The 12,415-nt window shown below is 63.1% G+C and overlaps 1 protein-coding gene across 1 annotated transcript; it reads left to right on the plus strand.

Annotated features, from left to right (window-relative positions):
• Window positions 1–353: 353 nt before the first annotated feature.
• Window positions 354–9,594, plus strand: PCK2 (phosphoenolpyruvate carboxykinase 2, mitochondrial). Its single transcript, XM_077806917.1, has 10 exons — window positions 354–587; window positions 3,424–3,669; window positions 4,166–4,350; window positions 4,439–4,642; window positions 5,057–5,244; window positions 6,257–6,419; window positions 6,725–6,943; window positions 7,022–7,159; window positions 7,242–7,337; window positions 7,739–9,594. The coding sequence occupies exons 1-10, from the start codon at window positions 559–561 to the stop codon at window positions 8,191–8,193; spliced, it is 1,923 nt and encodes a 640-aa protein (XP_077663043.1). The 5' UTR covers window positions 354–558; the 3' UTR covers window positions 8,194–9,594.
• The last annotated feature ends 2,821 nt before the right edge of the window (window positions 9,595–12,415 follow it).

Raw genomic sequence — 12,415 nt, forward strand, 5'->3', positions numbered from 1 at the left:
TCCCAAGCCCTCCTGAGACCCTGTAATACCCGGGACCCTGCAATAACACACCAGGCCCCCTCAGCCCCCAGGAGACCCTACAATAACTAACCCACACCCCCAATCACCTAGGAGACCCTACAATAACAAAACAGTCCCCTAACTCACAGGAGACCCTACAACAACAAATCCACTCTCCCAGCCCCCATGAAACCCTAAAATAACAAACCCCCTCCCTCCCCCAACCCCCAGGAGACCCTACAATAACAAACCGGCTGGCGGGGCACATTGGTACAGACACAGAGGGGCGGGGCCTGGAACACCTGGCCCCGCCCCTCTGTCTGTCTGTCCAGGCAATACCACCCCGGTCTTTCATCATACGCGGGGCAGGGCCTGGCCCCGAGCGGCCAATCAGAACCGGGGTAACGGCGGGAGAGACCGAGACAGAGAGAAGGACAGGGAGCTCCCCGCCTGTCCCCGCTCCGCCCCCCGCTTGGCGGGATCCCCCTTTAAAACGGGGCCACCGCCCCGGTACGAGAGGCACCCGGACGACTGGGTCCTTTCTGAACAGTACGCAGGATGACTGCGCCGTATACCCGACTCCTGGGGTGAGTGTCTCCGCCCCTGTCGGTCTGTCCTCTGCACCCCCTATGTGTCCCCCGATCTCCCTGCACCCCCGATGTAGACCCGAACCCGCATCCCCCATTCCCCGCACCCCCATGTGCCACCGCACCCCTATGTGCCCCCGCACCCCCATCCCCCTGCACCCCGATGTACCCCCCGAACCCCATCCCTCTGCATCCCCCATTCAACCCCCGCACCCCCTATGTGCCCCCCGCACTCCCATCCCCCGCACCCCCTATGTGCCCCCCGCATCTCCCGTGTGCCCCCGAATCCCCCATTCCTCTGCCCGGTCTTCATTCATTCCTTCTTTCTTTCCCTTCAGTGCCCGTACTATGGGGGCCCAGGGCTGGGTAGCAGGGGCTGCAGGTCGGGAGTGAGGGGCACCGGCAGAGCTGGGGGGGCTGGGCTGGCGGGGGCTGCAGGTCGGGAGTGGGGGCGGGTCTGGGCTGGCAGGGGGATGCAGGTCGGGAGTGAGGGGCATTGGCAGAGCTGGGGGGGCTGGGCTGGCGGGGGCTGCAGGTCGGGAGTGGGGGGGGGTCTGGGCTGGCGGGGGCTGTGGGTCGGGAGTGAGGGTATTGGCAGAGCTGGGGGGGCTGGGCTGGCGGGGGCTGTGGGTCGGGAGTGGGGGGGTTTGGGCTGGCAGGGGGATGCAGGTCGGGAGTGAGGGGCATTGGCAGAGCTGGGGGGTCTGGGCTGGCGGGGGCTGTGGGTCGGGAGTGGGGGGCATTGGCAGAGCTGGGGGGTCTGGGCTGGCAGGGGGATGCAGGTCGGGAGTGGGGGAGGCTGGGCTGGCAGGGGGCTGCGAGTAGGGAGTGGGGTGGGGGGGCTGGGCTGGCGGGGGATGCAGGTCAGGAGTGAGGGGCATTGGCAGAGCTGGGGGGTCTGGGCTGGCGGGGGCTGCGAGTCGGGAGTGGGGTGGGGGGTCTGGGCTGGCGGGGGCTGTGGGTCGGGAGTGAGGGGTATTGGCAGAGCTGGGGGGGCTGGGCTGGCAGGGGGCTGCGGGTTGGGAGTGGGGGGCATTGGCAGCGGGGGGGGATCGTGTTGTGTTTCTCAGGGCTGGGGCCCTCACTTCCTTGTGTTCCTTCCACGTCACCCGCCCCTCCCCCGGCTCCGCCCCCCCCCCCCCCCCAGCGGATCCATTGCGGTTTGTTTTTCTGCTCAGCAGGGTCAGGGCCGGGCAAGCGTTTGGATGGGAGACTGAAAGGTGCCCCTCACTCCCAACCCGCAGCCCCCTGCTGTCCTCCCCAGGGGGGCCGTGCTGCAGGGCACGGGGGGGGGGTGCTGTGTTATGTGTGGCCGTGCCCCACCCCAGAGGCAGCAGCTGTTCTCTGGCTGGGATCCACCCCTGACTGGGCAAGTGTCCCCAGGGTCAGCGCTGGGGACAGCACGTCCTGGCCGATCCCCCTCTGGGGGGCTGCCCCTCTGTCCCTCTCCCCCCCTCGAACTTTTCTACCCAGAATCGCCCGCGGCCACCAGGTGAAAGTCCAGGCAACGTGTCTTGCCTCTTGGTCTTTGCCCTGCCAGCTGTCCCCACCCCCGCTCCAGGCAGCCTGCCAATTCCAGGCTGCTGTGGGGCACACGCCCTGCCCCCAAGGCCATGTGAGGGGCATGGTGGGGGGTGCTGGTTTGGTCTAATCTAGCAGAGCTCCCCCCAGACTGATGGGGTGGGGGCTGGCTGCGCATGCTCTGACATGCATGGCACATGCATGTGGGACCTGCCACAGTGCTGACGCCCTCACAGAAACACGGCTGCTCTCCTCGCACACTCGCAGGTCCTCGTGTCGGCACACCCGCCGCAGAGTCACTGCCACGTGTCCCGGCACCACGAGCGTTGGGCAAATCTGCACCTGGCTCGGAGTGCTCCCAGCATCCTCTTAGCTCTGTGACACGTTTGCACGATTATTTCACGTCCGGCACTGCCAGGAGTTCTTGTGCAAGCACATGTAAACATGCACTCTTGTGAAAATCTATGCACTCTTGTGCATGCTTTGACCCACTTGTGCAAATGTCAGGTTTCAGAGTAACAGCCGTGTTAGTCTGTATTCGCAGAAAGAAAAGGAGTACTTGTGGCACCTTAGAGACTAACCAATTTATTTGAGCATGAGCTTTCGTGAGCTACAGCTCACTTCATCGGATGCATACTGTGGAAACTGCAGCAGACATTATATACACATAGAGACCATGAAACAATACCTCCTCCCACCCCACTGTCCTGCTGGTAATAGCTTATCTAAAGTGATCATCAAGTTGGGCCATTTCCAGCACAAATCCAGGTTTTCTCACCCTCCACCCCCCCACACAAATTCACTCTCCTGCTGGTAATAGCCCATTAGTCAGTGGTGTCTCGAAGGTAGCTGGGAGTGCAAATGTGTGCATTCTCATGCAGGCTCATGTGAGCACACAACCTTTTGTGCACACTCAGCAATGCTTGTGCAAGATCATGCAGTCTTCTGCATGCTCTGACACACTTGTGCAAACACATACATTCTTGTGCACGCTCATGTGAGTTTATGCAAGTGCACAAGCCTTTGTGCACACTCACTCTTGTGCATGCTAAGCCACGCTGGCAGAAGCGTCTCCACCCCAGTGTGCGCCCAGGCAGCCGTGTGCGTTTCTATCCCCGCAGCGCCCACTCAGGAACCGGTGTGCGAGCTCACACGCTCTCGTGTGGGCTCTGCCATGTGGGAGTGCATGCACACGTGGGCACACTTCACTGCAAGCCCACACGCCCTTGTGCACACCCAGAGAGGCCTGTGTGTGCTCGCACGCTCTTGTGGAAGATCTGGTCCCAGCCTCTCCTCACCCCTCTCCCCGTTGCAGGCAGGGTGCCCGCTCCCTGCGGTGCTGGTGGGGCGCGCCGGTCCGGTCGGCCCATGCCCTGCGGGTGCCGAGCGGGGACCTGAGCCGGCTGCCGGGCAGGCTGCGGGCGTTCGTGGAGCACGGGGTGCGGCTGTGCCAGCCTGAAAACATTCACGTCTGTGACGGCTCTGAGGCTGAGAACGGGGCCATCCTTGGGCTGCTGGAGGCTGAGGGCGTCATCAAACAGCTGGGCAAATATGAGAACTGGTAGGTGCCTCCCGGACGCCTGGGTCCCCTGACCCGTATCGGTCTGGTCCCCTCCCCGCTGTTCAAAACAAACTACCCACAGTCCTTTGCATCACTGTCCTTCTCCTACAAACTACCCACAATCCGCTGCTCCTGCTCTTGCAAACTACCCACAATCCTCTGCAGCAGGTTCCCACTGTGCCAATTTACCTATAGTCCTTTGCACTGGTGGGGCCAAATTACCCCCGATCCCCTGTCCTGCTCTCACCAGTTACCCACAGTCCTTTGCACTAGGCTCTCGGCTCTCCTAAGATCCTCCCTCGTGGGGCTGCAGTGCTATCCCGGACACCTGGGTCCTGTTCCCCATCCTGTTCCCTGCCCACCCAGGGGCTGCAGCGCCGTCCTGTATGCCTGGGTCCCGTTCCCCATTCCGATCTCCCTGCCACCCCGGACGCCTGGATCCCTGGAGGAGAAGGTGCTGAGGGTGGAATGACTCCCTGGCTCTTTCCCCGCCCAGCTGGCTGGCCCGCACGGACCCCAAGGACGTGGCACGGGTGGAGAGCAAGACTGTGATTGTGACGGAGAACCAGCGGGACACGGTGCCCATCCCTGCCGGGGGTGCCAAGGGGCAGCTGGGCAACTGGATGAGCCCCAAAGGCTTCCAGGAGGCCATGGATGGCCGGTTCCCCGGCTGCATGAAAGGTGACGGGCCCTTCTCCTCTAGGGGGCACCCAGGGGTGGGAAATGGGCCCCCATCCCCCTATGCCCATCGCTCTGTCTCCCCCTCCAGGCCGCACCATGTACATCATCCCCTATAGCATGGGCCCCATCGGCTCCCCACTCTCGAAGATTGGGGTGCAGCTGACGGACTCTCCCTATGTGGTGGCCAGCATGCGGATCATGACCCGGATGGGGGCCCCCGTCCTCCGTGCCCTGGGTGAGGGGGAGTTTGTCAAGTGCCTCCACTCAGTGGGGCGCCCCCTGCCCCTGGAAGGTAAGTCCTGGGCTGTTGGCAGATGCGGTGGGGTAACTTGGCTGGGCACACACAACCCAGTCTGTCCCATGGGTGGATGCGGCGGGGGGGTAATGCCCCAGAGAGACACACGGCCCCAAACACTGGTGGGTGCAGTGGGATAACACCCCCAAAGAGACACACAACCTGGCCTCCAACATTGGTGGGTGTAGTTGGATAACACCCCCCACAGAGAGAGAGACATATAGCCCAGCCCCCGATGTTGGTGGGTGCCGTAGGATAATGCCCCAAAGATGCATATACAGCCCCCAACACTGGTGGGTGTGGTGGGGTAACTCTCCCGTACCAACCCCGCCCAATTGCTGGTGCGAGCAGTGGGACGATACCCCAGACACCTTCACCCCCTATTCCCCCGTCTCTGCCCCCACCCCGCAGAGGAGCTGGTGAACAACTGGCCCTGCAATCCCGAGAAGACCCTGATAGCCCACGTCCCCGACAGCCGGGAGATCGTCTCCTTCGGCAGCGGCTATGGCGGGAACTCGCTGCTGGGGAAGAAATGCTTCGCTCTGCGGATTGCATCCTGCATCGCCAAGGACGAGGGGTGGCTGGCCGAACACATGCTGGTGAGGGGCAGGGCCCGGAGGCCTGGGTTCCATCCCCAGCTCAGGTGGAGTTGAGTGGGTAGAGTTGGAGGGGCTGAGAGACAGAACTCCTGGGTTCTGTACCCAGCTCCGGGAGGGGAGGGGGGGTCTCATGGTTAGAGCCGGGGTGGGGAGGGGGGCTGGGAGCCAGGAGTCCTGGCTCCTATCCTGGCTCTGGGAGGAAAGTGGAGTCTTGTGGTTAGAGTGGGCGGGGGGGAGGGAAGCGGCTGGGGCTCCTGGGTTCTGAGCCTGGCAGGCTGGGACCAAAGGCCACTCTGTGTTTACGTCCTCACTCCTGGATATTTAACGAGCAAATATTAGTTAATCAATGCCCAGACCCTGTTGACATCCCAGGTGAATGGGGCTGTTTCTGATGCCAGTGGGGCAGGAAAGGGGCCACCCAGTTCGACCCCCCGGGGCCACTGGCCACGGCAGGGGGTCAGAGGGGAATTATGGGTAATTGGCTCAAAGGCTTGTGGGAGGCTGACAGGAGCCAGCCTCTGTTGCAAAGCACGGTGGGTAATCTGAGCGCCCAGCTGTGAACACAAAGGCCTGTGGGTCACCGGGGAGAATGGGAGTCTGGTGCAAAAGATGGTGGGATGATTCACACACCAAAGATTGTGGGTAACTGACTGCAGTGGGGCCACGATGCCAAGGACTGTGGGTAATTGGATAGTGTGTTGCAAAGGATTATGGGTTGTTGGCTAACCTGAGACCATGTTGCAAAGGATTGTGGGTAAATTTGGGGTGGCTGGGCTTTGTTGCAAAGGATTGTGGGTAGTAAGGTAGCCTGAGACCATCTTGGAAAGCATTGTGTGTAATTGAGAGCTGCTGGGCTTTGCTGCAAAGGATTGTGGGTTGCTGGGTAGCCCAAGACTGTGTTGCAAAGTATTGTGGGTGGTTTCCCGCTCTCTGCTGCCCCTGTGCTCTCCCTGGTGGAGTGCAGGGAGCCCACGTGAGCCCCTAATGTTCCCACTCCCCCTGGACCCCCCAGATCCTGGGCATAACCAACCCCGAGGGGCGGAAGAAGTATGTGGCAGCTGCATTCCCCAGCGCCTGCGGGAAAACCAACCTGGCCATGATGAACCCCACGCTGGCAGGCTGGCGGGTGGAGTGCGTCGGGGACGACATAGCCTGGATGAAGTTTGACAGCGAGGGTGAGGTGGGGGGTGTGTGGAAAAGGGAGGTGTTTTGGGGGACACGCTGAAGATGGGGGCGGCAGATCTGGGATGGGGCAGAGGGGATCTGCGGGGGGATGTGGGAAGAACCCCAAGGTGAAGGGCTGGGATATAAAGGGACGGGGTATGCAGGGGGTGGGATGGGGCATTAGGGGCCGGGTATAAAGGGGCAGGGGGCATTAGGGGAGCCCATCTGGAGAGGGTGTCTGAGGGGATCCAGCGTGGTGGTGGGGGGGATCCCCAGCAAGGAGCCCCCCCAGCTAACCCCTTCTCCCCTCCCCCAGGCCGGCTGCGGGCGATCAACCCCGAGAACGGGTTCTTTGGGGTGGCGCCGGGCACCTCCATGAAGACGAACCCCAACGCCATGCACACGGTGCAGCGTAACACCCTCTTCACCAACGTGGGAGAGACCAGCGAGGGGGGCGTCTACTGGGAGGGCATCGACCAGCTCCTGCCCCCCGGCACCTCCATCACCAACTGGCTGGGGCGGCCCTGGGCTCCGGGTAGGGCCATGGCCGCTTCCCCCTCCTCCCCCACCAGCTCCTCCCCACGGCGCCCCCTAACCTCTCTCTCTGTGCCAGGTGCAAAGGAGCCGTGTGCTCATCCCAACTCCCGGTTCTGCGCCCCGGCCCGCCAGTGCCCCATCATGGACCCGGCCTGGGAGTCCCCCGAGGGTGTCCCCATTGATGCCATCATCTTCGGCGGGAGGAGACCCCAAGGTAACCCCCACCATCCTTTCCCGCCTCCTCCCGGACTCCTGGGTCCCTCAGCAGGCTCACGCTGCTCTCCCCCTCTCCCCAGGGGTGCCACTGGTCTACGAAGCCTTCAACTGGCGGCATGGCGTCTTTGTGGGCAGCGCCATGAGGTCCGAGTCCACCGCGGCTGCCGAACACAAAGGTAAAAGCCCCCGGATGCCGGGGTCCCGTTGCTTGGGCCCCACGCTCCTTATCCCCCCCGCTCCCACCTGGGAAACATGAGCTCTGGGGCTCCCCTTATGCCATCCCAGTGTCTCCCCATTACCCACAATCCACTGCGCCACTGTCCATGATGGCAGGCTACCAACAGTCCTTTGTGCTAGAGTCCTGCAGTGCCAAATCCCCCATAATCCATTGCCCCAGAATCCCACTCTTGCTGAATACCCACAGTCCAATGTGGTAGATTCCCACCATTCCTGATTTACCCACAGTCCTTTGCACTGACCTCCCCCAATTTACCCACAGTTCTTTGTATTGCACTCCCACCATCCCCGGTTACCCATAGCCCCCTGGCTGACCTTCCCTTCTCTGCCCCCACTCCAGGCAAGGTGATCATGCACGACCCCTTCGCCATGCGTCCCTTCTTCGGGTACAATTTTGGGCGCTACCTGGAGCACTGGCTGGGCATGGAGGAGCAGCGCGGGGTCCGTCTGCCCAAGATCTTCCATGTCAACTGGTTCCGCAAGGACGCGGCCGGCAACTTCCTGTGGCCGGGCTTTGGAGAGAACTCCCGGGTGCTGGACTGGATCTTCCGGCGGGTGGAAGGGGAGGAGAGCGCGCGGGAGACGCCCATCGGCTACGTGCCCCGGGAAGGGGCCCTCGACCTCCAGGGCTTGGCCAAGGTGGACTTCCAAGAGCTCTTCTCTCTGCCCAAGGCCTTCTGGGAGCAGGAGGCACGGGAGGTACGCAAGTACCTGACCGAGCAGGTCAACGACGACTTGCCCCGGGAGGTGATGAGGGAACTCGAGGGGCTGGAGAGTCGGGTGAAGAAGATGTGAGGGGGAGCAGGGAGGTGGCCCGCCAAAGACACGGCCCTCGTGGAGTTTGTTTACATAGCATTTCCCCGCCTCGCCCAATGCCGCCGCCATTTCAGTGCCTTGCTGCGAGTCAGCTGTCGTCTTCCCGTGACGTGGGTTGGCAGTCTTCTTCTCTTGACCATGGTTTCGCCACCTTGTTTGCTTGAGGAGTCAGCCATTTTGTTCCCTCGATGTGGGTTGGCCATCTTCAATTGACATAGGTTGGCCATTTTCTTCGTTTGACCTTGGGAGGTTGGCTATTTTCTTGCCTTGACTGCGGTTCCACCAGCTTCTTCAACTGACATGGGACGGCCTTCTTGTTTCCTTGACACGGCTTGTCCATTTTATTTCCTTGACGATGTCCAACATCTTGGTTCCTGGATGCGGGCTGCCCATTTTTCTCCTCTTAACCATGGTTCTGCCATCTTGTTTCCGTGCCCATGAGTCGGCCATCTTGTCCCCTTGAAAGATTGACCGTCCTTCCATCCAGATTTTAATGTAGTCACTTGTGAGGTTGGAACGTCCTGGCTGGGTGTCACCATCGGGTACAGTCCTTCACACAAATCGGGGCCTCGGCATCTACCGCCAATCCTGTCCTCCTAAACCCAACATCAGCACTTGAATGCAAACCTAGCAACCTCCAGGCTTTGCTCTGGCAGTAAGGCTTATTTTAACCACGATCTGTGCCCCCGTTGCAACACTAAAAAGAAACCACCGTCCATGGCCGGATTTCTCAACCACACTGACTGTTTGCCCCCCGTAACTCAGCCCAAGCCCAGTTCCTAAGCAGTATTAACCCTCAGTCGACTCAGGATATGCCAGACCTCTCCGGCAGCCCGCATCCTCACCCCACGCTCAATGCCCCTCCCCAAGTGGGACGCTGGCCAAATTCCCAACTCTGACCCCAATCCTCCCCCTTCGACCCATCATCTCTAACCACGCCAGGACACCCCGGCCCTTTCTCTAGCCGTAGTCTCCGCACCTAACCATCATGTGAGCCCTGAGACCCACCTCAAACTGGACCCCCCCCCACAGCCCCCCGAATCCTCGATCCGTTCTTCCAGCCCCACCAGCCCTCCCTCCTGGTGGCCTCTTGCCATCAAGCTGAGGTGAGCTCTTCAACCCTCCTGCTTCCTTCGCAGCACGTGGGCCGGGCGCACCTCTATCGGGGGACAGGATGGCTGCCAGTGCCCCCTGGCCCTGGGGCGGGAGCCAGGGCGGATGAGCTGGCTGGTAACCCGGGCGCAGGCTCGGCCGAAGTGGGGGCAGGAGCGGCAGCGACGCGGGGTCCATGCGGGAGTCTCTGTCCTACATGAGGGCGTTTTGTTACGAATCGCTGTTAACGAGACCCGAGTGTCCACTAATAAAAGGGTTTGAAGGTCACGGCTGGTTACTGGAGCGGGGATGGGGGGCGGGGGAGGGCTCATCTGACCTGGGCCCAGGCCAAGCGCAGTTACCCAAAAACAGGGGGGCAAACAGGTGGGGGCGGGGGGGGCCAGGTATAAAGGACTGGGGGGTGGGACGGGGCATTAAGGGCTGGGTATAAAGGGCGGAGGCTGGGGGCCTTAGGGGCCGCTATAAACGGGCAGGGGGCGGGGTATAAAGGGACAGGGGGTATAAAGCGGCCGGCGGTGTTAGGGGCCTGAGGCGGGCGGGGGGAGTTAGGGGTAGGGTATAAAGGGGCTGGGGGCCTTAGGGGCCGGTATAAACAGACGGGGTATAAAAGGGCCGGGGGGCTTAGGGGCGGGGTATAAAGGGGCGGGGCGGGGTATAAAGGGGCCGGGGGCGTTAGAGGGGAGGGGAGCGGGGGGTGTTAGGGGCGGGGTATAAAGGGGCTGAGGGCCTTAGGGGCCAGTATAAACGGGAGGGGTATAAAAAGGTACGGGGGATTAGGGGCAGGGTATAAAGGGGCCGGGGGCGTTAGAGGCGGGTGGGGGGCGTTGGGGGGGTATAAAGGGGTTGGGGGCCTTAGGGGCCGGTATAAACGGGAGGGGTATAAAAAGGCCGTGGGAGTTAGGGGCGGGAGGCGGGTGGGGGGCATTAGGGGCGGGGTATAAAGGGGCTGGGGGCCTTAGGGGCTGGTATAAATGGGCAGGGTATAAAAGGGCTGGGGGGGGTTAGGGGAGGGGTATAAAGGGGCGGGGTATAAAGGGGCCGGGGGCGTTAGAGGGGAGAGGCGGGGTATAAAGGGGCCGGGGACGTTAGAGGTGGGCGGGGGGCGTTAGGGGCCGGTATAAACGGGCGGGGTATAAAAAGGCCGGGGGGGTTAGGGGTGGGGTATAAAGGGGCCGGGGGCATTAGAGGGGAGGGGGGCGGGGCGGGGTATAAAGGGGCCGAGGGCATTAGAGGGGAGGGGGGCGGGGCAGGGTATAAAGGGGCCGGGGGCATTAGAGGTGGGCGGGGGGCGTTAGGGGCGGGGTATAAAGGGGCTGGGGGCCTTAGGGGCCGGTATAAATGGGCGGGGTATAAAAGGGCCGGGGGCGTTAGAGGCGGGCGGGGGGCGTTAGGGGCGGGGTATAAAGGGGCTGGGGGCCTTAGGGGCCGGTATAAATGGGCGGAGTATAAAAGGGCCTGGGGGGCTAGGGGTAGGGTATAAAGGGACAGGGGGAATAAAGGGGCCGGGGGTATTAGGGGCCGGAGGCGGGTGCGGGGTGTTAGGGGCGGGGTATAAAGGGGCTGGGGGTTTTAGGGGCCAGTATAAATGGGCGGGGTATAAAGGGGCCGGGGGCGTTAGAGGTGGGCGGGGGGCGTTAGGGGCGGGGTATAAAGGAGCCGGGGGCGTTAGAGGCGGGTGGGGGGCGTTAGGGGCGGGGTATAAAGGGGCTGGGGGCGTTAGAGGCGGGCTGGGGGCGTTAGAGGCGGGCGGGGGGTGTTAGGGGCGGGGTATAAAGGGGCTGGGGGCCTTAGGGGCCAGTATAAACGGGCGGGGTATAAAAAGGCCGGGGGCGTTAGGGGTGGGGTATAAAGGGGCGGGGGGCGTTAGAGGCGGGCGGGGGGCGGGGTATAAAGGGGCTGGGGGCGTTAGAGGCGGGCGGGGTATAAAGGGGCTGGGGGCGTTAGAGGCGGGCGGGGGGCGGGGTATAAAGGGGCTGGGGGCCTTAGGGGCCGGTATAAACGGGCGGGGTATAAGAAGGCCGGGGGCGTTAGGGGCGGGGTATAAAGGGGCCGGGGGCGTTAGAGGCGGGCGGGGGGCGTTAGGGGCGGGGTATAAAGGGGCCGGGGGCGTTAGAGGCGGGCGGGGGGCGTTAGGGGCGGGGTATAAAGGGGCCGGGGGCGTTAGAGGCGGGCGGGGGGCGGGGTATAAAGGGACTGGGGGCGTTAGAGGCGGGCGGGGGGCGTTAGGGGCGGGGTATAAAGGGACTGGGGGCGTTAGAGGCGGGCGGGGGGCGTTAGGGGCGGGGTATAAAGGGGCCGGGGGCGTTAGAGGCGGGCGGGGGGCGTTAGGGGCGGGGTATAAAGGGGCCGGGGGCGTTAGAGGCGGGCGGGGTATAAAGGGACTGGGGGCGTTAGAGGCGGGCGGGGGGCGTTAGGGGCGGGGTATAAAGGGGCTGGGGGCGTTAGAGGCGGGCGGGGGGCGTTAGGGTCGCGGTATAAAGGGGCTGGGGGCCTTAGGGGCCGGTATAAACGGGCGGGGTATAAGAAGGCCGGGGGCGTTAGGGGCGGGGTATAAAGGGGCCGGGGGCGTTAGAGGCGGGCGGGGGGTGTTAGGGGCGGGGTATAAAGGGGCTGGGGGCGTTAGAGGCGGGCGGGGGGTGTTAGGGGCGGGGTATAAAGGAGCTGGGGGCCTTAGGGGCCGGTATAAACGGGCGGGGTATAAAAAGGCCGGGGGCGTTAGGGGCGGGGTATAAAGGGGCTGGGGGCGTTAGAGGCGGGCGGGCGGCGTTAGGGGCGGGGTATAAAGGGGCTGGGGGCGTTAGAGGCGGGCGGGGGGCGTTAGGGGCGGGGTATAAAGGGGCTGGGGGCGTTAGAGGCGGGCGGGGGGCGTTAGGGGCGGGGTATAAAGGGGCTGGGGGCGTTAGAGGCGGGAAGGCGGCGTTAGGGGCGGGGTATAAAGGGGCTGGGGGCGTTAGAGGCGGGCGGGGTATAAAGGGACTGGGGGCGTTAGAGGCGGGCGGGGGGCGTTAGGGGCGGGGTATAAAGGGGCTGGGGGCGTTAGAGGCGGGCGGGCGGCGTTAGGGGCGGGGTATAAAGGGGCTGGGGGCGT

The sequence above is a fragment of the Eretmochelys imbricata genome, unplaced genomic scaffold (genome assembly GCF_965152235.1).
Source record: "Eretmochelys imbricata isolate rEreImb1 unplaced genomic scaffold, rEreImb1.hap1 Scaffold_35, whole genome shotgun sequence".
Taxonomy (NCBI): Eukaryota; Metazoa; Chordata; order Testudines; family Cheloniidae; genus Eretmochelys; species Eretmochelys imbricata.